At 28.4% G+C, this 27379-nt stretch overlaps 1 protein-coding gene across 1 annotated transcript; it reads left to right on the top strand.

Moving 5' to 3' along the window:
• Positions 1-1250: 1250 nt before the first annotated feature.
• LOC118068076 (hemicentin-1-like) lies at positions 1251-22709 on the top strand. The gene is made up of 9 exons (XM_035085238.1): positions 1251-2009; positions 14993-15340; positions 16148-16462; positions 16525-16676; positions 16759-16903; positions 17150-17443; positions 17543-17932; positions 19148-19471; positions 22112-22709. The coding sequence occupies exons 1-9, from the start codon at positions 1934-1936 to the stop codon at positions 22693-22695; spliced, it is 2628 nt and encodes an 875-aa protein (XP_034941129.1). The 5' UTR covers positions 1251-1933; the 3' UTR covers positions 22696-22709.
• The last annotated feature ends 4670 nt before the right edge of the window (positions 22710-27379 follow it).

Genomic DNA, 27379 nt, shown 5'->3' with positions numbered 1-27379 from the left:
ATTTGATTGTTAAAAAAATATTTAAGAATTCCTCTAAAACTTAATTAATTATTTTTCAATGAATTTTTGTGAAATTATTGCATAAAATCTTTTTAATGAATAAAAAGTATTTTTTACTAAGTTATAGAGTTATCAATTTTGCCTATTTTCACTAATGAATTTCTCCTGGATAATTAATCATAAATAGATATTGATGAGATATGAAACATGTGATCGAGTGAAATTTTAATAAATTCCCCTTAATTATTTAATACTGTTGGAGGGGAATAAATGACCAGTCTTATGGTAGAGTAGATTAAATAGGATTAAAGATAATAAATCAAACAGGATTTGTTTCATTCATTTTCGTGAAGTACACAATTATTAATGATATCTCTCTAATTTAATGCTATAAATACCACCATTTTTAGGTATTCAGATTATTTGTATTTCATTAAATAGTTTAAATTATTTTTTTGACTTACAATTAATATGAAAGTACTTAAGAACATTGTGACAGAACAGCAATAGTTATTTCTTGAGAACATTCTTTAAGTTGATGTAGCTTATCTATCTTATCTCTAGAGCCATTGGGATAAATGTCTCAATTAGCAACCCCATGAGATTTTGATCTATCGTAGATATCATGAAGACTATCAAGAAGTTAATTGCAATAAATTATGAATTTATTATAAATGAGTTTAATTTATATAAAACATCAAGTTATTTTATTTGATATTTTATAAAATAAAAGTTTGCAAGAACTTTTGAAATTCTCATTTATTGTTAGTAAATTGAATTTATTGTGAGAGCTTTAGAGAAAAAAAAAAAAAAATGGTATTTTTTTTATTTGAAAAAATCGTAAAAGTGTTACAAAGTTTTCACAACAAAATGATTGATAAAGATTCATTTTCAACGCTAACAAGGATTTACAAGATCTTATTATAGACTTATAACAAATCATGGTGAGAAAAGAAGGTAACAAAAAATAATGGAAAATGAAAGAGTGTGCGAATTTTATATAGGGCAATGGTAGAAATTTTTTTCTTCAGTTGGTCGGTGTTTTATATCATCGAAAGAATTCGGTGGAACTGGATGAGGGAAATGCTATCGAGTCTCTAGGATACGCACGAATAGGGGTGAATAAAGAAGGGGTCGTGGGATATCACGGGTATCCGAGGAATATCAGCGACGGCGCATCGAACACGATTGTGGCGCTACTGAGACTCACATCTTCTGTTCATACGTCAGTAGACTTGCCGCAACGCAGTAGCAAGTGTGCTTCTCTTTTTCATCCCCTTGTTTCGCGCTACTCTCACAACTCGAATTATTCAAATGGAATTTCACGGTGTTTAACGAATAAATTTTGCAGTAAAATAAACATGTAAAACCCTCATTTGAATTGCGTTTGAGAGAAAGATGAAAAAATGTGAACATGTTATGTTAGAAAAATGGCATTGGTGGATAATTAAGTGAGTTGATAATTATTTCTTAATGTTTGTGAATGTTTATTGAAATAAATGCAACCTAAGGAACGCAAGTTGGCGAAAAATATTGTAATAAATCTGATTATAGAATGATTTTATTGAGTTATAATGAGGAAATTTAGAGTATCAATGAAAGAATTGAAGTGGGAAACGTTTCTAAGATGATTTTCTGGTAGAGTTCGATGTTACTCGCGTGACTAGATTCTACTATTGTGGTTCTGTTGAGTGGTGAACAAAAAATAAAAACTACTATAATTCATAAAGTTGCTTGAACTTGGATAGCTTCGTCAAGCTTTTATCTGTGAGTGTTAGTATAGTGTTTTCCAGCACAGTCATTAATTAACCAACATCATTTTTTTGTTATCTTCTTTCTCTTTGGTTATTTTATTTATAATAATTATTTTTGGTACTGAGTCCAGAAATCTACGATAGATAACAAGACTTCTCAAGTACGAGAGGTGGGAAGAATGAAGATGTTGCTGATAATGAGCGTTCTTGCACTCGTTGATGCAGAAAATATCATCGGCAACGTTGATGAACCTAGTAAGTGATTGATATCATTTGTATCCTCGATCGATATATACATGAATAAATATTATCTTTTCCAGGTTTACATTTTATTCGTACTAGTTTTTAAATCATTAATTATCAACATAACAAAATATTATGTGTCATTAATTTTATTATTATATAATCATTAATGAATAATTTAAAATATAAATTAAAACTTCAAACTCTGATGCTTGTATTTAATTTTTTAATTAAACTCATTAGCTTAGAATTTAATTTTAATATATTCTTTTAATATTAATTAAATGCTTACATTCAATAATCACCATTATTATTTCTGAAATAACTAACATGTTAAACTTTTAATCATTGCTTTTGAAGCTTTTTTTATGATAATGTAGTACATTTTTGTGAAATTAAAAAGTATGTGATCAACCTGATTTAATTAATAAAATTGAAAAATAATTCTTGCTCTACATATGAAACGTTTGAAATATTGAAAAATTTTCTCTACCATCCATAGAAAGAATGGAACATAAATTCTATTAACGTAGTGATAAAACAGTGAAACAAACAGGTTATAGAAGCATCAATTATTGGGATAGCCGATACTACAGAGAACAATTCTGCAATTTGTAGCATGAAATATTTCTTGGAAATTTATAAATAAAAATATAATGGTCAATGGCTACAAGAGTTTTAATTTTTATTACGTATAACAATCGAATGATTGAATATTGGTTTTATTAATTGAACTTGAAAGATTATTAACCAGATTCTTAAGTTTTTTTTTATTTATATTTTACTTAATTGAACTTAATTAAAGTTTAAAGCAAGTCCGATATTGATTGAAACTTTCGTCACATTCTGTTACTTAATAAATTTCTAATTAGTGTCTGCTCAACTTTCTTTTAAGCTTTATTCATTGTTATTTTTAGTCATAAAAATTGATGTAAAATATTCGTTGTTTTGTCATTAATTCACATGTGTCCAGGGTTGGAATGAATTAAATTTATATTTATTTAATTGAATATTAATAGTTTTTAATACAAATTTGATATAATAAGTCATTCAATTGATATTACTAGCGAATTTTCTGCTACATCAAAAAAAGTAACAATTTTTTTTTTTTTACAATCCGGTGATAAAAATTTGAATATTTTTTTTGTAAAACTAATAAAGCCTGTGCGAATCTTCAAATTGATAGGTTTGGTGGTTTGCCTGTAATTTTGAAGATGGATAGATGAATTGGTGGTTGCATCCAACTCACACAATAAAGGTTTCCGATAAAGTGCTAGAAAAAAGTACATTCTAATGGGTAATATAAAAGTTTATATGGCGAGTATTATAGGAAAAAGTTTTTGAAATGTACGGGTTTTCAAATAGCATTGCAAGTTTTCTGCCGAAAAAAATAGATTTTAAAAATTGAATTTGATGATTCGAAAATGGTATCAATATTGGTTATTACTCAAACTCAATTTACAGATGTAAAAATATTGTTTAGTGTTGAAACTATGATGTTAAAATGTATTCATAATTGATCATCCTTTAAAAATTGTTTTTTTTTTTTTATTTATAATTTTTATAGAGAATTTTATTCAGATCATCATAATATAGATCGTGCTACTTTTTATCCATTTTAAAATTCAATTGATCCATGTTTTGGCGTAATGGGTTCGGTTCATACCTCTATTACATATTCTTATTGATAAAAGCTTCGTTTGAAAAATCAAATAGGTAAAATAAAAATGCAATTTTATACAAAACTAAAAGTTCTACATAAAAAATATATAAAATAGTTATAAGCAAAAAGAAAATTTACAAAGTTGTTTGGAATATTTTGAATAGATTATTTTTCTAGTTAAATCGAGTTGAAATTTTTTACAACTTGTAAACTCAATCAGAGCATGGTTTCTGGAGAAATATAGTTATTCCATGTTATTCTCAGATTCATAGGACAACATGTAACTGAAACATTTGGTGGTTTGGTCGCAACAAATGGTTGGACTATCGAGAATAAACTGCCACATCATCAATAACTTATAGAGTATATGAAGTATAGGGTGGATGTTCCAATAATCAACTAGGTATTAGTAATGGACTTGTAAATGGAAGATTCAAGTGAAATATTAGTCTATGTCAGATTGGTATTGTTAATAATTTCAGTCTTGATTGGTTAACAACAGCAATCATCTTATCAATCTTTGAGTGTCTGACCAAAACGGTATTATTTCACTAGTGATTGCAACTCTTGACAAAGTAAATTATTTTGTTATCTAAAAGCTTTGGAAACAACGGGGTTTAATTGAAGTTAATAAAATGGACTGTATTGTCGTATTTTTCTCTTTGTTTCTTCCAATGGTCATTTTATTCATAATTATTTTCTGAACAATTAAATGTTGTGATGAGTGAAGCAACACTTTTTCTAGCATTCTTTAGCTGTGTCAAAATGATTGGATTTAATAAAATTTTATTCATTTTTTGCGCGTTTGTTTCAATGAAGAATTTCAATTACGTCAAAGAACAGATAAAAGAGCATTTGAGGTGGAAGAAGAAAAATGAAGAAAAAGATGATGAAATCGAGTTGAGAATGAGTTTCACGCGACCCAGCACGTAATGCTGTCTGTTAGAAAACTTGAGGAAATTAAAAATTACCAAAGAAATATATATATATATATATATATCTGTACTGGTAAATATATATATACATACATTGAAAGCAGACAGCTGATTAATACTACTGGTATAAAAAAGAAGTAAAAGCCAATTTACAGCAGAAAAATTTTTATCCGTATTAAAATAGAATAATTGATTTTGTTGTTTAGATTTCCTGCATGTTGTATGTGAAAGCAAGATAATTTAATTAATTTAAAAAATTTTATCATAGCTTTTAAAAGATGACAATAAGAAAAAAAAGTTAATAAAATATATCCCAACAGCAAGTATTAATAAAGTAAATTTTTTATATTATCATTTCATTGCAACTGACAGTAAGCTTAATAAAAAAATGAATATGTACTGTATGTGTTAGATGGTTCTGGATTATATTTTATTATAAATTTTATTACTAAATTAAATTAATTATTGCTAAAATTTTGTGGATGTGACTGTGAATTTTTATGATGTGCATGAATAAAATAACAAGGTTTAAATAAAATATCAGTGCTCTTTAGTGGTTTGAGTGCGACCCGGAAGGCCCACACGACTAACTTTCCAGTGAAAAAGATAAAAGAATTTATTTTTTATTTTTAAAATAATTTATTATTATTATAATTATATTAATTATAATTATTATTAGGAGATTAAGTGAGGAAGTTTTTCCTAAATTGCAAAATGCAGTCAATTTACGATTTTTTTTAAATTTTTTGACTGTGTACAAACTTCCCAATGGGAAGCTAAAAAAGGATTAGAATATTTCAATGTAAAAGACCAGAATGGATAGAGTAGATGAAACATTCAGTAGTTCGTATCAGTTTTTCATGCGACGTCGATAAGCAATTGAAATAAATTGCATGTTAAAAATTGATTTAGTACATATTTAATATCATTATCTTAAACTATTTTTATTATTGATTGCAAATCATACTATATTTTAGTTTTATACAATTATAAATTGCAATATTTATTTCCTACTAATCATTAACGAGATACAATTAAAATTGGAGTAATTTATATTTAAATTCATATATATATGTATATATGTTTTTTAATAATTCATTAATATGATTATTTACTTGATAAAAATACCCATTTGATGAATTTTTTTTAATTCATGCTAGTAGTTGTATTGTGTAAAGAATAAAAAATTACTTGTCGATGGTCTATTTTATATCTAGGAATATATGCATCACTTTATGCTCGACCTATCGTACTTGATACGTTGGATGTTATACATATAGATTTCTCTTGTATTACACGGATCACTGGCGTGAAAGATTGAGATAAAAGTGAGCTCTCATGAGAGGTTCGACGGAATCAGAATTGGCAGACTGTCGAGACAGTATAGATCTTGACGATTTGTAATAAAAAAAAAAGAATTCATTCTTGATGGATAGTAATTTTTCAAATTCTGTCAAATTAAATGAAAAATATGTTACGACAACAAATTTGAATAAAATATAATTAATAATAAAAATAATAATAATATAAAATCATAATTTTATTGAACAAAAAATTTATTCTCACATGATTAAATCACGGATTGAATCACCACTTTATTTTCCACTTTATAAAATCTTATTAAAGCAATTACATTAAAATCAATTATCGAAGATTTAAAAATTTTTCTATTATCGAGTTTCTTGATAAATTCACAGATTAAAGCTTCTTGGAATTTTTTTTAATACAACTGTTATAACAGGAATATTTTAAAAAAAGAAGTAAAATGGAGATAGATAGGAGAGAAAAAGGAAATTTAAGAAGAAATGAATGATCAAAAAAGTAAGAAGTGGTTAGAAAAAGAAAAATGCGGTATAGAGTAATTTTCCCAAGAGATGTCATATAGGAATAGCATTTTAGAGTAGAGAGACTAGCAATATCATTGGTGGTTATACAGATACGACGGAAAAAAGTAAAAAGTTAAAGTAGCGGAAGCCATATTCTACGTCGACAGATTTAAATGACACTAAAACGTTTTCCCATTATTATTTGAACATTTAATATTTCTCTATTTAGATGGGTTTCATGTTTTCAAAGTTATACTAAATGAAGAATAAAGAATGAAATTTTAGTGAGAATTTTTGTCGATGAAATTTCATTTTTACAGCAAAAAGTTAATTAAAAATAATATGTTTGTGATTCAAAATGAGAACAAACTGTCATGGAAACTAGAGTGTTAATAAGAATTTTTATAATTCTTTTTCTTTTTAAAAAGTTATAACTAAAATTATAAAGGAATGTAATATCAGAATGTAGATTTCTAATAGAGAATCTTCAAAAAAATTCTTATTATTTTTTTCTTTGTTATAGAACAAAAGAACAATGCTCTAGCCAAATTTAAGTCTTGATAAAACTAACAATAGCTTTGTTAGTAACACTAGATATTCTTTATACTTATTAGGAGATATATTCTGACAAATTATGTAATTCATTATTCACTCTCATCACGATTTACACGGAGCTTTCATTCATGTTATTTTTCAAGAAGTTTTTTTTCTCAAGAAAATTGCATTCTTTTGACCTATCATACAAAACTTTTATTTTCTTTTCATTTTTCCAAGATTTACTACTTGACGAGAAGTACAGGAAAAGTTTACCCTGGGTACCAACAAAATGATAATTTTACTGAAGATCGTTTTGAATATATTCTTATCTAGAGAGATGTTATAAACAACATACACACTAAAAGCAAAGAAAAGTTGTGCTGACATGAACATAGCACTGGTCACAAAATACATAAAAGATGGGACATTGCGGATGGTAATGTACACCCAGATACAGTGGATATATGTAATGAAATTGGAGTCCTTTTATAAAATTAAATTTAAAATATTTATAAAATATTATCATTTTTTTTATACATCTATTATCATTTCAAAAAAAAAAAAAAGTTTTATGGTAAAAACACAATTTCCGAGTTTAGAGTAGAAAAAACTTGATAATGTTGAAATAAAACTTCAAAAAGGTCCATGGTCAGTTATAACACTGCTTGCAGGTGGCTCATATTTTTCTTTTATCTTTTGTGATACTTTTTTCATTCGTTGCGTTTCCTTCCAGATGAAAACCATTCTTTCCAAAAAAACAAGAAAACAATTGGAGATATACAAAAGAATTAATGTCAGATCTTCCTTCTATTATTTTTCCATGCTATGCATCTTATGTCAGTCTTGTATACTCCAGTAAACACTCGATAATCTAAAATGTACATAAAATAAAAAATATATATACACAAAAGGAAATGATGTAAAATCTGATTGGGTAAAAAAATAAAAATGCTTCAGACGCTTAAGAAAAATCTTAAAATTTATTCGTTCTTTTTTTAAACTCTAATATCACTGTAATATTAGATAATATAAACGTCAAAAATATCATTCTTGAGGGTAAATTACGGTATGAGCTACATAAACTTTAAAAAAATTGTACTCAAAAATCTTTTATTTGAGTTCAAATAATTTTTTTATTCCGACAAAAGAATCTTTTTAAAATGTTTCAATCTCTATAATAAATACGTATATAATGGTCTTTTATCATATATATATTTTTTTATTAAGTCAACATTATAAGCAGCTTCCATTCATCTACATATCCAATTGATTGACAATTTCAATTGTTGAAAGAGTTTTGTATTGTGCAGGGTATTGAAAGGATTGAAAGGAATTTAAAGATCAGAACTTGTAAGAAAATAGAGGAAAAATGTAACAATCTCGAATATATATTTTGACATTTACATTGGACTGGAGAATTCATTTACAGTTTGAATAAAGTAAACGTATCTATTAGTAACTTTATCTCTTTCTATCGATATTGATTTATTCAAAAATTTTTAAATAAATTTGAATAAAATTTTCCACCAATTTCTGCTATATCTATTATGAGTAGTTGTTTTGTTATTATGAATGCAGATGCATCATTTGATATTGGAGTGAAAATTATTTGAAAAATAATCAACTGCATTTTCTAGAAGAAATTATCAAACTAGAATAATAAATAGCTTTAGAGTTGCTTTGTGTTATTGATTACATGATTAGATATAAGGTCAGTGTAGACACATAATCGTATTAATTTGCCTTTATTGTGTAAATATTGATTCCTGTAACACTATAATTGAGACAACATATTTCTACATGACAGAAAATTAAATTTTACAGCAATAAATTTACGATCGATTAACTGAAATACTTTGACAATCGAAATAATAAGTAAAATTCATTTACAAAGGATATAAATACTTTTTTTTGAAAAATAAAATAATTTTACTAAATCTCTTTTACATAATTCACCATTTTTCTTTATCATTTTATCGAATTGAATTAAATACAGAGATTATAAATATTTAATTCTACTTATTTACATTTATTATAAAGTACAAGATTTTAATACTTTCAGTAGCAACAAAAGAATTTTTCTCTGTATAATGTTGAAACAAAAAAGACAAGTAAAGAAAAAAATTTAACATAATAAAATGAAGTTTTTTTTTTTATTTAAGAAGCTTAGGAATATTATCTTGTACATGATCCTACTTAATTATTTCATTTTATTATTAACATTCATAAAGTGTTTTATCCACATCCTAAAAATATATAATGAATTTATTATGTCAGCATCTTAAAATTTTTTATAAGATTCAGGATATACTTGAGGTATACATTTTAATTCATTCTCTTTACTTTATCATCTCTGAAATATCTAGCTCGTTTATATTTAGAAAAGATTTTATCTTCAGTCTGCCTAGTTATTTTTTTATTATTCATTATTCGTTAGCTTTTAGGTATTTTATTTTGGCATGATAATATTTATATGACAACAAGCTCGAATAAAAAATAATAAAAATATTATAAAAATTAGGAAGGATTGAGCAATTTTGTCACACCTGCATCAAGAAATTATACGTCTTGGCCAATCCTTTTATTTCCACCTGAATGTATGCTATCCTGCATAATAATCTTACCATGTTTCTTCTCTCTACTCCTTAGTTGTCTTGCTCGAGACGCTTATGTATGCTGAGGATATTCTCTAAGACATAAGTGCACCTGAGCGAACGTGCTTGAAACTCTCGTTCTTTACTGTACCTTCACTAAATTTGCCAACCGAAATTTTCATCTGCTCTTCAAACTCCAACATCTACACTGTACAAACTATACATTTTTTAATATCTCCACAGATTTTTAATACATTTTTATGCCGCATGAAAAACTTAATTTTCTTAATGCAAAGATAATGCTGCTTTATCATACTATTTTTTGTGTCCAAGAGCATCAGTACGTTCTGATTTTTTACTCTCGATTTTTTTTACTGAATAATACACATGAAGATGTATGGAGTGGGTAGAGTGGAAGAAAAACGCACGCAGAATAGAGATACTGTGGAGTAGTTTTGGAGTAAATCTAAGATAGATCTAGGAAAGTAACAGAGTCAAAAGACAGGAAGAATAGAGACTAAACCTAGACTGCATCGGAAAAGGATAAATAATTTTTTTTTAACTAGTAGAAATGCATGAGTTTGATCAGACTTACTTCCTTCTTTTTTTCGTGAATTATTTTTTCATTGTACTTTTTAAAGACAAGTTATAAACATTATTTATACAATTATCTTAAATTGAATCAGTAAAAACTACTAGCTATTCTCTCGTTCATTAAGAAAGCAGAGTGTCAAACCAAAAAATTATCACAGTAATAATTTCATTAACGTTGAGCAAAATTAATCCCAAGTAGTTGTGCTGTTATTTTCCCTGCGGTTTCAAGGCAATAAAAAATGTGAGGTGCTGTACATAATCCTAAGCGTGACGTCGTCAAATTTCGACGCTCTCCATCCGCTTAAAGTGCAGAAGTTGCAATGGTACGATGTTGCAACACGCAAACTTCTAAGCTAACGAACAAACCTAGATGTAAGATGGAAAATATTACGTGACTGTATATAAAAGGTTGTTATAACTAAGAAACAAACAATATCGCATTTATTTTGATTGAAATGATAATTTTAAGGTAAAACCTTTTTCAGTTTATTCAGGATCGATCGTGAAAATTTAACAGAGACATGAATATTTCTATATTGATTCGATTCAATTTTTATTTTACCTGGTAGATAGATCAATGAATGAACTGTGTGTTGATTTAGTCAATAGCTTTGTTACTTGGTAGCACTATTTTTTTATATTGTTTTCCTTCCGTTCATTATTTTCTTATATTATTTGTTGAAGCTTGTACATATATTTACTCAGTCATTTCACAGAAAAATTTACTTACCCAGATAAGGTTATAACATAATAACGTGACATGGATAAACTAGAATTAGAAAAAATTCCTTTGAAATTTTCTCGAAATACACGTCATATTCTTCTATATCAAGAAATATGGAAAGATATTCTTTACTTTTAGAATTGTTTAATCCCATTAAATTCGAAACAATCCTTCAAATATATTAAATAATATAATAAATACATCTACCTCTATCAATAATTAATAAAATAATTATTTAATTGACTAGTAGTTCAGTCATATATTGATAAAAAATTTGTAAATACGTTATTCAGAATTGTTGTAAACACTTGTTGAGAATATTTAGGACATCATTTGTGGTCAAGGAAATTCAGATAAAGCTATTCAAAGTTTGCAAATAAATTATACGACAATTTTGCAAAAACTATTTTAATTTATGTCAAGAGTAGTTATGTATAAACTTTCGAAATATTATTGAAATATTTTAATTGAATAACAGTAAATAATCCACATGAATGGTTATTGTTATTTTATTTTATTGTGATACAATAAAAATTTTTATATTCTCACATTACATTTATAGTAGAGTTGATTTTTTGCCTCGTTAAATCAATTTCAATAGGGAAATACTTTGTCGTTATTTTTTATCAAATAAATGAAACAAATTCTATTTCAGGATGAGTGAATTGAATTCGATGATAGTACAACTTAATGGGTTATACAGTTTCATTTTAACAATTTTATAAATTTTTATTGAAACTAAAATACTTTTTATTATTTATCTAGATAAAATGATTCATACTGTAATTATAAACGTGATTTTCGCAAAGCTTACTGCACTTTGTATAAGACCTAAAGGCTGAGTGATAGGAATCTTATCCTAGGAATTTTTTATTTTTATTAATGTGTTGGATCTGGAGAATGAAAGAGCAGATCAGACGAATGGAAGTAAGAAAAAGATAAAGATAAATTGACAGGGTGTAAAAGAGAAATAGAGGAAAAACGAGAGAAAAATATTTTAGGTTTAAAACGAATATGGAAGTGCGTTAGAGTGCAAGTATGAACGTTGTAAGTATACTATAAATAAAACTGTCAAGTATGACTCTGTTTGCGCAAAAGAGTTCTGTAGAAACTGCAGAAAGCTATCTCTTTCTTACGATTTCACTACTGCTATTTCTTCAAGACTCGTATTCTTATAGTTTATATAGTTTCATGCATCATGTGTTACAAAGCTAGAGACGTCAATTATCGTTAAGAATAGAATTTTTTATGTACATACATTCGCTCGTTAATATGTAAAGGTCATTAATTAAAAAAAACAGACTTCTTTAACGACTCATAAAAATAAATATTTATTAATACAAAAGTTAAAAATGGGTCCGACCTTTTTTCGTGCCCTCATGACGAACTTTCTATTCATTGAAATCCATCATTTTATCATCCTTTATTTTTTTTGTTTACAAAAAATTGCTATTGCTATAAACAGCATATAATTGTTTAAAGTCACGTAACATCAGTGACAACGATATTGTATTGACATTAACTTCAATTTCCAACAATATTAATCATTAAATGTTATAAAAAAAAAGACTGGACTGAATTTGTTCAAACTCCTTTCACACCAAGAAGTGATTACAATGTTAATGAAATGGGTGACGTTGTATTTAACACGTCTAGATGTGTAACAAGAATGCACTTGGATTTACAGTGCAGATATTTTTCATTGTGTTATCTTTAAAATAAAATCTGTACAGAGTAAATCTTTAATGGTTCTCGAGATATCGAAAACAAATAAACCTGGCATACGTACGTACAATTTTACGTACGTACATTTATTTTTAAACCTTCTAATATGTTTTTAAATGATTCAAAACGTGAAGATATGAGAAAATTACAAATTTCCAAAATCGATCTCATTATAATAACTTCTTAATGAGAAGTTGAAATTTTTTTTGATTTTTTAATTAATTATATACAACAGAAAAAGAGACTTTTTTTGTAAGTATTATTTTCTCGATAATTTTTATGCTACATATAGGAAGCTTTTTTTCGTTTTTTTTTTGGCCAGCATTTTTCAGAGCAATGAGAAAAAGGTAAAATTCTATTTTGAGGTTTTTGTCAATCATCCTTTCACAAACTTCATCAAAAAAATTACTGCGGTCATATTTGAATTCTATATGCTTTTATTTGACTTAAATACTCGACGAAACATGGTTTTTTTTTTTATTCCATAGATTTCATGTGCATTGAGCTTTTTTTAAAAAAAAGAAAACTTTGACATTAATTTTATGAAATATACAAATATTAGAATCATGCTTTTTGGAGATTAGTGGTTAGGAAATTGTGATGAAAACAGATAAACATGCAATTATAATTCCTCGAAATGATGTTAATGTAATGAATTGAAGTATTGAGATTAAGTTTTATATATAAATAATTATCCTTGGAATAATAATTTAAATTATAAAATAACAGCAAGTAGCGAATTGGAGTAATTTAAGATTTATACTTACGACTTTTTTCTTTGGCACACGACTAAGTATTAGATATTTTTATGCAGCTCAGCATTATTCAGAATCAAAGTTGAATTAATCAAGTAATTTTCTAGGAAAGGAAACATAATGATGAAAGTAATGAGTTTTGAAGTTAGTACTTATAGAATCAACTGAATAATTTGTTTTTATCGATTATTTTTATCTGTTGTAAAATATTTACTCTACCTCTCATTATCCAAGTCGAATTGGTCTCTAGGGTCTTATTCTTTAGATTTAGATTATCAGTGAAACTTAAAAAATAAATCGTTGAGGGACAAATAAACAAAACAAAAAATATAGAATACTGTTTTAAGATACTTATCAGGTGAAATACGTAGGTCACAATGGTACTAATCCATTGACCTAGTACGTTTTATTTTCAACACTAAAATATTTGTTAAAAAATAAAATTACCTCTAATTTCATCATTGAAATATTGGATTATTACGATATCACTATTTGATTATTATTATTATCATTTCAATCAAGCTATGAGTGCTGCAGAAAAAAACTAATGGCGCAAAATTTGATCAATTAGAGCAGAAGATAGAGTCCAATTTCCAACCTTTGACATCTAGGAATTTTTGACATTATACTCACTAGAAAATAGCAATTATTGCTTGTTTCTTTGTGATGAAATTTTTCCTGAACTTCATGACATAGATCCAAATGAATAACACTCTCGGTAGTCGTTATACAGTGATTATCGCACGTGACACAAAGAAGTGGACCGTAGAGATTAGGGGATAATGCAATTTGATTGATAGGAAAATAGAACGTTGAATAACCGATAAAATAGTAACTTTGGGTAACATAAATTGGGAGAACGATTAATTGGCCTCACTTGGGATTTTCCTGTTGTTATTTTATTCAGTTCTATATATACTTATAAACTGCCACAGATCGATTCTCTCGTGAGACCAGTGACTGGTGATTTCCCGTGTTGCATCGTACGCTGACCATGCTTTAGCCAATTTACAGTAATTTGCTGTTACCCCGACCCAACAAAAGCTACAGTAAAAGAGAATATAAACGTAATTTTTGCAATCTAGACAAAAAATTCGCCAACGTCATGCATAAAGTGTCTCTTGGTACTCTTATGTCGAAATTTCCGTTCGTTTAATTATCAAAAGTAAATTATGCAACTCATTCATTCAATTATTTTTCAGTTGAATGACAAAATTATTTCAAATTCAACGCATTCAACAATTACTCTAAATTTATTTACAACAGTGTAAAAGGAGAAAATCAGCTTTATTATTGAAAATGTAGCAAAGCTAATTTCATAAAAAAGTACAAAGCTCTTTTATATATCGGACTCTAGTTTGGAATTCTGAAAAAATTGAGAGAAAAATTTATTATTTCAAGTGAATATTGTATTCAAAAAATAATATAATTATTTTTCAAATAAAATCAACGAATATTTTTATAAAAAATAATTAATCTTTCGATGTAAATAATGTTTAAATTAAGAATATTTGTCTTCATAGTTGGATATTTTTATTGAATTTTTTTAGCGAACACTATTCAAATATATTGGACTAATTGAATAGGTATTAAGATAGAAATAATTTGATAGTCAATCAATTATAGGTCATTTGTTTTCCAGTTCCACTTCAGCAAGTAATTGGAGTAGCAGGCCACAAAACACGTTTACCATGCAACATTAGTCTACCTCATAGAAGTGATATAGTAGTGACGATCCTGTGGTATCGTGAAACGATCGAGAGACATCCGATTTTCAGCGTGGACGCTCGTGGCAGCGGGCTTCAACATGGTGCGAGGCATTGGTCAGACCAAGAATGGTTCGGTGATCGAGCAAGCATGAGGGTAGACACGGAGTTGGTTGAGCTTGAGGTCGATCCTTTGATCTCAACAGATGCTGGAGTGTACAAGTGTCGAGTTGACTTTCGAGATAGTCCAACGAAAAATCAAAAAATCAATTTAACTGTTATCGGTAAGATTATTTTATAAATATTTTTTTTTTTAATCATAAAAAACCCACTCTAGGGTAAATCAATTTTTCTTTAATTAAAAACGAATGAACAACTTCATTTGTTATGACTGTAAAATTGCAATTCATGAGTATAAATATTTTTAAATTTATTTGATTGATTTTTTTTTACTATTTTATGTTATATAATGTGTTTTTAATTTTATGTAAATTTATTTCTAAATTATTTGTGAGGACTGAATGCCCAAGAGCTATTTGCTTCATTGATTATTATCTGGTTTGTAGAAATAATCATATAATGATGTTTGGGATAGCAAATCGAATGGAAAAATGTACCTTTGAAGATCTTTAGAGTTGAACTTATCTGGATTTCATGTTTTATAAAATATACAAAAATCCTTCGGTTAGTATAGATCGATGGATTTGTTTTCAAAGTTTTATCTGCACATATTTTATAATTCTTGATTATCCATTTCTATATAAGAACAAAAAAAAAAGCACGTACATGAAATATATAAAAAAACTAGACATTTTCCAGAATCAGTTAATGTTGATTTTCTTTTTTTCAAAGCACATATCTCTAAAACAATTGATTATTTTAAAACGTCAGTTATTTTATCATGCATGAAATCGTTTGAGCTTTCACGAGAAAAATCGATTGAAAAATTTTGATCTTGGCAAAGCTATTTCTACTTGAAGATGCATACATTTTGCAGACATTGTCAAGTCACGAACTATAAATTTGTCAGTTCTACTGAATAATTTAAAATTGATCATGAGTTGAATTTTTTGTCAATATTTATTCCACAGTTCCGCCTCAAAAACCATCGATATTTGTTGGACAAGAAAGGATATATACAAAGACACTTCAGCCTATAAATGAGGATAGCACACTAACGTTAGTGTGTGAAGTAATAGGAGGATCTCCTCCTCCACGAGTTAGTTGGTACTTGAGTGACAAGATGTTGGAAGATTCTTACAAAAGAGAAAATGATGATACTACTATCAGTAGGCTAGACATTGAAAGAGTAACAAGAAGTTTTATGAAATCAAAATTGACTTGTCGAGCTTCTAATACTCACCTGATACCTCCAGTAAATGAGAGCATTATTTTAGATATGAATTGTAAGTACTAAAAATAATTGAAAAAAACAGCTTTATTGAGTAATATAACTTTGGTTCTTTAGTGAAACCTTTGGAGGTTAATATAACAAATAAAAGTAATTACGTTTCTGCTCTTCAATTATACGAAATCGAGTGTATAACATCAGGATCTAAACCGGAAGCCGTAATTACTTGGTGGAAGGGCTCGCATCAAGTCAAACATATGGCCAAGAAAGTAAACAACCATTTACATGATCATTTCCATTAAATTAATTCTGAATATTTAATTAATTTTGATTGCTATTTACCTTCTTTAGTTTGCGGATACTCCTAACGTTACCAGAAGTGTTTTAAGTTATGCGGCAATTATTGAGGACGATGGAAAATATCTTATGTGTCGAGCAGAAAATCCATTGGTTCCTGATAGTGCTGTTGAGGATAAATGGAAGCTTATTGTACATTGTAAGCCCAGTATATTCATTCATATTCTGGTTTCTAAAATTTACATAGCTTTTCTAATGATGTTAAACTTCTTACATTATCAAAAAAAAAAAATCCATTAAAGTTTCTTAGTGCACAAAAAGTAAAGTTGATTACAAAATTTATTTAATGTAAAGCAGTGTGTTTACATATCTCAAAGTATTTTCAAAAGAAAACGAAATTAGAAAAAAATGTAAGAAGATAAATATTTTTCTTTTCAACCTGTAGATGTTCCAGTTGTGTCAATTAAATTAGGATCAAGTCTACGTGCTAATGATATAAATGAGGGTGATGATGTCTATTTTGAATGTGAAGTAAAAGCAAATCCAAAAGCATATAAATTAAGTTGGTATAAAGATGGAAAGGAACTTCATCAGAATGTGAGTGCGGGAATAATATTACCAGGAGGACAATCGTTGGTACTTCAAAGTGTCAGTCGGGCCTCAGCTGGAGAGTATGCATGCACAGCTGTCAATTCTGAAGGAAGTGCTACCAGCAAACCAGTCACTCTAGAAATAATGTGTAAGATTGTGTGCAAATTCATATTAATATCCGTAAATACTATGATAGAGAAACAATTAATGAATGAAACCCAGTGAGATTTAACTGATCACATTTCAGATGCTCCAATATGTAAAGATGGTTCACTAGCTCAAGTTGTGGGTGCCTTGAAACACGAGACAATATCACTGGTATGCGGTGTTCAAGCTAAACCACCACCTGAATCGTTTCATTGGACGTTTAATAACTCTGGCGAGTTAATGTCCATGCCGCCAGATCGTTTCGGTCCAGTCAAGCCATTGAAACGTATTACGAACCAATGGCATGGCTCAAGACTAAACTATACGCTCGATTCTGATACTGACTATGGAACAGTATCCTGCTGGGCCCGAAATAGGATAGGTGTGCAAAGGACACCGTGTCTCTTTCAGATAATTGTCGCTGGAAGGCCTTATCCTCTGCAAAATTGTTCAGCAGCTCAGTCAACTAGTCCTTATGGCTATCATACTAGTAAGTACACTCGGAGGAAATCTTTGTTAAGATAAGCCTCATTACTGGGTAAAAATGTTTTTTTTCTTTTTCTTATCAAAGCAAAGTAGGGTGAGTTACAGTTGAAATGAGATACGTAACATCAAATGGAGTACTTTTATTTAGTCAACTTACAATTTCCCTTTAGGGTCAGAAAAGAATGTCTCCAAAGAAAGAAGTTTTGTGTAATTATTCAAATATTTATGAAATGTTCTTTTTGATGTAAAAGAAAAAATATATATATTTAGATAAATATTTGTGAAAGATCAAATGTCATCCTCCTATTGATTATCGAATGGCAGAACTGTGTGAAGATGACTCGGAACAGCCTCGGGCAATTGTGAAATATATCACATAGTTTTTTTTTTTTTTTACGTGACTTTCAATCACATAGTGACGAGTCACAATGCACGCCTTGTTGTTCTCAAAAAAATCCACGTGACAGTTTAAACTAATCCACGCTTCAGGCATTATCAATTCTGTGTCTAAAACTGTCTAACCTATTATACTTTATTCTGCTAAAATATTTATTCCCAATACTTTGGTTTTTCCAATAAATCATTAAAATATTATTTTTAATTCTTTCAATGGACAGATTTGATTAAATATAAATTAATCAAACTTAGCAAGAGATGAACGTTCAAATTAAAATTAATTTAGTGAGTTAGTAGATATTCATTATCGTTAAATATATCATTTTATTAATGAAAATAATAATAGTCAAGTTAGAATATTTATTATTCATTCAACAATCATATTATACTTAAGCGAGGTAAAACTCTAACTTTTACAAGACCATGAGAGTAAACCTGAATCTCTAGTTTCTTTATCTGCTTAAGAAAACACTCTTTACGTTGGTTATTCAGTGCTCAAACAGAGATAATTTTATCTAGATTCGGCTACGTTAAATCTTTGTTAAACTGTTGTTGGTCTATTGAGAAGTATTGTAGGTATAAAAGTTGATAAAAATAATCATGGCGCCTATAATTTAATTATGCTATCTAATAATAGAGTCTCGTTTTTTCTGTGAGTCGTATTCTATTATTAGTCTATTCCACTCATGTAGATAAATATTATAAAAAGATATCAATTAATGGTAATTGTTCATCGTTATGATTACTAATTATATAGCGTGGAAATACTATTGTTTAATTTAGTAATGAATGTAGATATGATGAGTGATGATTTACTTTCCAGGTTCAGAAAACTTGAAATCAGTTGATCCAGGAGACACTGAATGGTTGATAGTTCGATGTTTCGAAGGCTTCGATGGAGGTTTACCACTTACAAGTTATGAACTAGAAGTTTATAATGAAGAGAATGTACATCATATAAGCACAATCTATTTGAATCGTAGTGAAAAGATATTGACTTCACAACAGGGTCCAGTCTTTGATGTTCCTAATCTAGAACCTGGTCGAAATTATAGATTATTGCTTTATGCAGTAAATGCCAAAGGGAAAAGTGATCCTGTAGTTTTGGAATCAATTACGTTAAAAGGAGTAGCCATGTACACAACTGGTAAGTTTGAAATTGAAATTTATGTAACTGCATTACTTTCCAAGATGCTTTTATTGATAATGCAAACAAAATCACTGCAAGTTTTTTCAAGAATTTAAACTCTTTTGACAATTTAATTATTTTTCTAATTATCTTAGCAGTTAACAAATAGTATTTTAATGATACCGTTTACTTGTACTAAATAACGAAAATATTAGTTTTTAAAACCAAGCTTTTATTATAATGAATTCCTTTGTCGTTGTGATACAGAATTGCATGAAATATAATTAAATAACGAATGCTTGAAGATTTAGCAGCATAGGTAGTTATGAGTCTTTCATCTTTCTAGATTTTTCATGTTTTATGCTGTTTCTTATAAAGATTTAACTTATTTTTCAACTTTTAACAATTCTGGAAAAATTACTTCCATCGTGATGACGTTCACATTTAATATTTTAGTTGCTTAAGATTATTACAATTAATTTATAGAACGTTGGAGCATTATTATTTGAAGTGTATTGTAGAATAGTAACATGCAATTACACAATTGAATGTGTTACTTTATACTGAATTCAAGATTTCAATGAAATATCGACTCTCACGCTTTAGAACTATATTGTATTGAAAATCATTTCAATTCTGGTTGGAAAAATGCCATGTTCTTTTTGCAATAACGATGAGGAAAATAAATTGCCGACAAGAAATATCCTAGATGTTTGAACTCAATAGTACATACGATAGTCTCAAATCAAATTTTGCAATTCTTTTTTTTTCATTGACATTATTATATTACAATTGCATTTATTTTTTTAAATCAATATTATTTTTGATTGTATTTTACGAAATATTTTTTTCTGAAAATAATAATTAGAATTTAGTTTACAAAAAACTAATTTTAAACAATATCTATTATAATTACAAGTGTGAGGGATTTCGCTCCGCTCGTGGATCTATGGAGAACGTTTAGGGAACAAAATTTTTTTTTTCGTTGCGACAGCATAACTTGATTTCCTGCCAATAACTCAGGATCTACGAGGCCTATATAGAAAAGAGGCATATCAATAGATTCGTGAGAATGAGATCTTTTTATTGCACTAGTTAAAATCATAATTAGAAAATAATTTTTGCAAAAATTAAAGCAAGTTCCCGTTTTACCCCATTTTAAGAGTGAAATAATTAATTTTTCATATGTTCGACCTGATTCCGCATTTCTATACATTGAGACGAAGAGAATGAGAGGTCAAACTTGAAAATCGGACAACTTTGATTTTTCGACCCCAAAAAATGGCAAGTGGTACCCCTTTCCATTTTTTTTGGCCAAAAAATAAAGGTACTCCGATTTTGATGATTGAGGGCTCATTCTCTTCGTCTTGATGCGTAGAAATGCGAAATCGGGGCACTGGTCAAGAAAATTCACTTTAACACCCTTAAAAACCAGTTACACTATATACAAAATACGAATTATCATCCCCTTAACTTTAAACCCTTCTAACTCATGAACGGATGGTCCAATTACTGATTTAAAGGATGTTTTGAAAAGCTCAAAATCTAAGCTAAATATGCATATCCATGAAAAGTGTTAAAAAAATTTATTTCACCCTTAAAATCGCTAAAATATAAAAAAAAATTACATTTTTTTTGGAAGTTGCCAACTATTTTGACGATTTTGAGGATGAAATAAATTTTTTAAACGTTTTTCATGAATATTTATCTTTAGCTTAGATTCTGAAGTTTTCATACACATCCTTAAAATTATTATTAGACAACTTGTATGGGAGTTATAGCGGTCCAGAGTCGAAGTAAGATCGAAAAATCGTCTATTCTTCGACTTCGGACTGCTATAACTCCCATACAAGTCATAGAATGATGATTGTAAGGAGGTTTTTGGAAACTTCAGAATCTAAGCTACACATACATATTCATAAAAAATGTTTAAAAAATTTTCTTCACCCTCAAAATTGCCAAAATATTTGGCAAACTCCCGAAAAAATGTGATTCTTTAAAATATTTTAGCGAGTTTAGGGGTAAAAGAAATTTTTCCACTTGCCATTTTTTGGGGTCGAAAAATCAAATTTGTCCGATTTTCAAGTTTGACCTCTCATTCTCTTCGTCTCAATGTATAGAAATGCGGAATCAGGTCGAACATATGAAAAATTAATTATTTCACTCTTAAAATGGGGTAAAACGGGAACTTGCTTTAATTTTTGCAAAAATTATTTTCTAATTATGATTTTAACTAGTGCAATAAAAAGATCTCATTCTCACGAATCTATTGATATGCCTCTTTTCTATATAGGCCTCGTAGATCCTGAGTTATTGGCAGGAAATCAAGTTATGCTAATATATCATTAGTCCATTAGTTCCATTTTATATATTGTTTTTGCAAGTATGAAACATCTAAAGTACATTTGGCGTAGAGAAGTAAAATTTTTTTCATACGAATAGATATCTTAGAGTCCTTAATCAATCATGGACATTTACTGATTAATTTGAATAGACTGAGTTGATAATGTAATCTTAAAAATGAAAATCGGCTATCGTAATAATCCAAACTATGTACTAAAATAAGTATAAAATATTATAGAAGCATAAAAATTTTTTTCATAGACTTAACTTTAGATCTCTGATACATTTTCTTTATTTCTCACACTGTTATTACAGGTCGGGGCTCGGATAAAACGGATGACTACAGTTTGCTGGTTGCTTGTTTTGCTGGTGGTATAACAGCAGTTTGTATTTTAGTGGTAGGAATTACTCTCACTTTATACCGTCGTAATCATCCAATGCCTCCAATCAAAACTCAAACACATGTAGTGCATTGTGAAGACAAAGACAATCATGGCAATCAAACGTTGTCGACATTTGGCAAAGATGTCGAATGTAAGAGTGTTAAAGATGTTTCTAAGCCTATATCTCATCTAACAAAGGATATTAAAAAAGGCATTCTAGAAACAGATGAAAATCCTGATTTAATACCAAATAAATTAGAAAAACGACCAGAGATTCGTTTCAATGCCACCTACTCACTAAAAGCAGAAGAAACAAAAGATTTTGATGATCATTTGGAAGATCTTGATTATCCATCTCCAGCAACTGTGCTTCATGGTAAAGATACGTGGATTTATCCTAATAGTTACGTTGATCGATCTGATGTGATAAATCCCACCCGCCCAAGTACTTTGCCAGTGCATCGTGTTCATGACATTTATACAAAAAGTTTACGTGTTCAAGAAAGTTGTATATAATGGAAAAAGAGAAAAGAAAGAATGACTTTAATGTTTTAAAATAATTTTATGACTTTCACTGACTGATATCGAATCGAATTCTCGATATGTTGGTGTTTGTATATAGACAATAAAAATGTGATTGTTAACAAATTTTTATTTTTATTTCCCTACTCTTGAAATTCACGACAACCATCTTTCAAACCTACGACGTATGTGATTGTATTTTTACTGAGGTATGTAAATAGTAAATTATGATGTTATGAGTAGTAAATCCTTTAAAAAATGATGTAGCTGATAGAGGTAGAAATGGAGTTGTTATGACTCTACTTAGGATTGTTATAGTCTAGTTAGATATTTTTTTTAGTGATGTCCACTTACTATTACAACTTTATAAGCCGTAAAAGAGACGATTAACGCTACAATGCATTTCATGGCACATTGACCATGACTATCTGTTTGGGGTGGAACTTGAAGAATAAAAACTAGTGTTGATATTTGTTGTCACGACTAGTTTAACAAGACAGTAGACAGCAATATTAGTACAATAGAAGTGATAAAGCTAGTGGTTTTGTTAAGATAAAAGTAATGATGAAATTATTTTTTGATCAGAAAAATTTTACACAAATATCCAAGCATACTACTAATATTGGAGTATCAGGGAAGAATGTTTTTTTTTTTTTTTAGAATTATATGAATATAAAAAATTAATCAGTGCACTGATAGATGTTCAAGTTCATGCATGGTAAGGCACTGATGGCATGATAATCAGATAATCTGAAAAACAATATTGGCATCCATTATGTTATTCTTTGACTGGAAGAAAAATAAAGTTTTTTATTCCAGATAGAAATGAAATGACTCAATGTCTAAATATAATATGATGCTAAGAAAAATAAACAATTTACAAAAGTACTAGAAAATATGTAAATACATTCATATGAAAATGGAAATGATCTTTGAATATAGTTGAGAAAACTTGATAAATCCTGTTGAATGCATAAATATAGGCAAGAAGAGTAATGTAATATAAAACATAAATACACATTCGAATCGACAAATTGGAAGGAACTTTTTTTTAATTTATTATGATAAATTTAAGAATTGTAATTTTATAAACTTGGAGTAAATGGCAGGTATAAAAAAGATACATATGTTGAAAGTGGACATAGATAAAGATATTATAATAACTTTTATAGAATGAATGAGTAAAATGCTTAATTACGTGTATGGACTAGATTATGTAAAAGTTTTTTAAATGAATTTATTCGTCTGGAAATGAATTTGAATTAATACGAATTCTTTTCACTGAAGATATTTATAATGAAAGTAAAGCTGGCTTTTTTTCGAATATTCAGTAGGAAATTTATCTCACTTTTCCTCTGCATTTTTCTCAATGCGCTATTCCACATTTGGCTGCCCACAATTGGAATATTTCACTACTTTTTTTTTGAACTACAGAAGCGTGGTATGGTTGATAACATCGCCGAGTAGTTCGTAACTTGCGATGTGGTACTTTGAAAATGCAGGAATATTGGTATGACACGGAAAACGATAGGGGCGTCGTTAGGATCATAAAATTTAACGGCTTGAAGATCGTTCTCGGCTTTTATCCTCTTGGGTATCCATAATTTTTTGTCAGAGGAACCTTCCTCTTATTGGACATTCACAAAATGTACACAAATGCTTGGGTTGAATTACACTCTCGTTTATTTTCTGTTCATGCTATTGGGAATTCGATTTGATTTTTACAATTTGGTTTATTTTTATCTAGAATGATTGTTTGTGAGAGCCAGAGTCACAGTGTAACGAGAAAATTTATACTATGATTGTACACATGTGCATACATGAAAATTAAGCTCGGACATGCCTCGATGCCGCTAATTGGAGGATAGCAAGAGTGCAAAAGCGTTTTTGTTTCCATGTTTTTTCGCCCCTCACTCTTTCAATTCTCCCTTTTCACTGAGTTTAGTTTGGTGACATTTCAGCTTGCTCAATGCGACAGCATGTAACAATTTTACGTGGACGCTTTTTCATTCGGTTTTACACTGGAAATTGAGCCCGAGTTTTGTCTACCTACCTACATCCCATCTACTACAAACTGGTTACCAGGGGTTCATTAAATGTCAATCTATTTGCATAGCAATGCATAATAATTATATGGAAGAGTGGAAATGTTAATAAGAACTAGAGAGGGATGATAGTAAAAAGGAAGTCTGATTTACTGGATATTTGTACTGGGCTTTAGGGATTTAGTGAATTTCATTTTTCCTTTGGGAATTGATGCTGCGGTGAAAATGACTGGTTTTGCTACGGAAAAATATTTTTTGACTTTCACAACTGTACTAAGGTTGTGTTCTTTATGTATATTTTTCACATCATTATAACGCTTATTCCTCCAATAATTAAATACCTAATAATATACTGTTAAATAATAAATAAAACGTGGAATGTTTGGCGGAACAAATATTGATTATTCCACTGAAATTTTTTATTTCATTTTATTATAATTTGTAATGTTTGCAAATATAAAAAATTTCATTTTAATAAATGATTTCTACCTCACAATATTCTGCATACTCAACAATTTTTTAACTTGATAAAAGATAATTAAATTATTTTTCATAAAATTCAAATATCAATTTTTTACGTATTTCATTGTAATTTTTATTGTAAAATTTTTTTTTTAAAAGTTAAATAAAAATAAATACATATTAGGCGTAAAAAAAATTTAATTAATTCCAACATAATTATTGTACTTTAACAATGTTCTTTGTGTGTCAGCTATAATTATGTGATTCTGCAACATCACTTGTCATGAATGTCGTAATATTCTCATAAAACCTATGATAAAAATTTAATTAAGGATTTCATGTGATTTATAAAGAAAGAATGTGAATAGTAATATTTTATACCTTTTTTTTTCCTTATTAAGAATTACTTCACAGACTGAAGAGTTTAAGTACCAGCTGAAGTTATTTAAGAGACTAGATAAAAGAGAATATAATCAGAAATCGTCCATTTTGTAACGAACTGAGAGAAAAATTTATTCCTTGTGCTTGGTCATAGTTATTAGGTTGACTCTTCTCTGCCTATTGTGAAAAAGTAGCAGGGAGTCTAACTATTGTGTAACTCGTGGTAAAACCGCGGATGGTTTTTTTTTTTTATTCTCTTCATAGTCTTTTTTCTTTTTCATCTTTCTTGTCTTCTATATACTCCAAATTCGTTCAGAAAAAAAATGCATGCCGGCTGCGTCGTTTTTTTTTCTTTTTCTAACATTTTTTTTATCATTTACTAAAAATGCAATTGTTATAAAGAAATACGTATGAATTAAATTCGCTTCCATTCTCTTTTCCTCTTAACTTAACTCGCACCTTGCGCGTGTAATTTTATTATTCTATTATTAAATTCAGTACCAGCTGACACGCTGCACAGCAAAAAACGTGATTGAACTGTGGAAAAAAATAAATTGTGTTGATAACGTTAAATATTATATCAATTTTATGCTAGCATATTTTCAGTAATTTTATCAACATAGAAATAAAACATACTCCAGATTCATTAATTCGTTCATAAAATATTCAGTTCATCCAGAGTTTCTATAATTCTTATTACAAAATTGATAAAAATTAAATATTAAATTAATTAAATTTTTTTTTTTTTTGAAAACAAATCCCTATTAACGATATAAATATTGAAATTATTCTTAAAAAATTGACTTGATGATCGTCTAATAAGCTAAAATAATTTGCATGCTCTGAATTAATTAATATTAAAAATTATTAACAGAAATTTTCAAAGTGAGTATAAAACATTCATTGAATAAGCTTAGAAGGAAGTATTCGATATCAAATATTAATCGAACTTTTACAAACCACTTGAAATTTCAGTTATTTATACTCTGGAAATGAAAACCCTTAATACCTTAGGAATGTTAACATTATCAAACGTTGTTACGAAATTTAGGCTCTCACTAAAGTTTCCGGTTGAATCAATTAATATCAAAATTATTCTTCGTTACATGGTGGACTACTAACTTCAGTGCTAGCTATTCTTCTTGAAAAGAAAAAAAAATAATATTACCTTTAGGCACTGTATGATACCTAAGTTGAAGATAAATATTAACTTCTGAAGTAAAAATTCGATTTAAGACTGATTTAAATTGAGCAAGAATATTTTGCAGTCATGAAATAAACTCGAATGTGGTTAATGTCAATCTGATTAAATATCAGCTTAAAATAATTTTTGTTTGGTTGTCTCATTGTTATATTCGTTGATTAAACATCGAATTAAGCACTAATGCTATTTTAATCTATAGATTATACTATAGTATACTATTCTTTTTGATCAGGGATTTACTTGCTTTTCCGGTTTCGTATAACTTTTTGGTACATGAAAGTGCTCTAAACGTAAATGCGCTTATGTTCTATATCCAATTGACTATTGACTTTTGCTTAAAGTTAAAACAATCAACTGAAGGACTTATATGTATATTGAGAAATACAATAACGACCTTAATAGGATATATACGAGACTCGCCAGTAATTGAAGTAATCATCTAGTCATAGTTAAGTACAGAACCATCAACTAGATGAAAATTTCATCCCAGTCCCAATGTTGGTTCAATGATGGGTCTGTTGTCTATTCCTACCAGAAGATGCACTCAAAGGTAAAATTAATTGTAATATTAATAAAGTGAAATAAT

This window comes from Chelonus insularis, unplaced genomic scaffold (genome assembly GCF_013357705.1).
Source record: "Chelonus insularis isolate UGA/USDA-ARS -01 unplaced genomic scaffold, ASM1335770v1 contig_399_pilon, whole genome shotgun sequence".
Taxonomy (NCBI): domain Eukaryota; kingdom Metazoa; phylum Arthropoda; class Insecta; order Hymenoptera; family Braconidae; genus Chelonus; species Chelonus insularis.
Note: the sequence above shows the minus strand (reverse complement) of the source record. Positions and strands in the feature narration are given on the sequence as shown.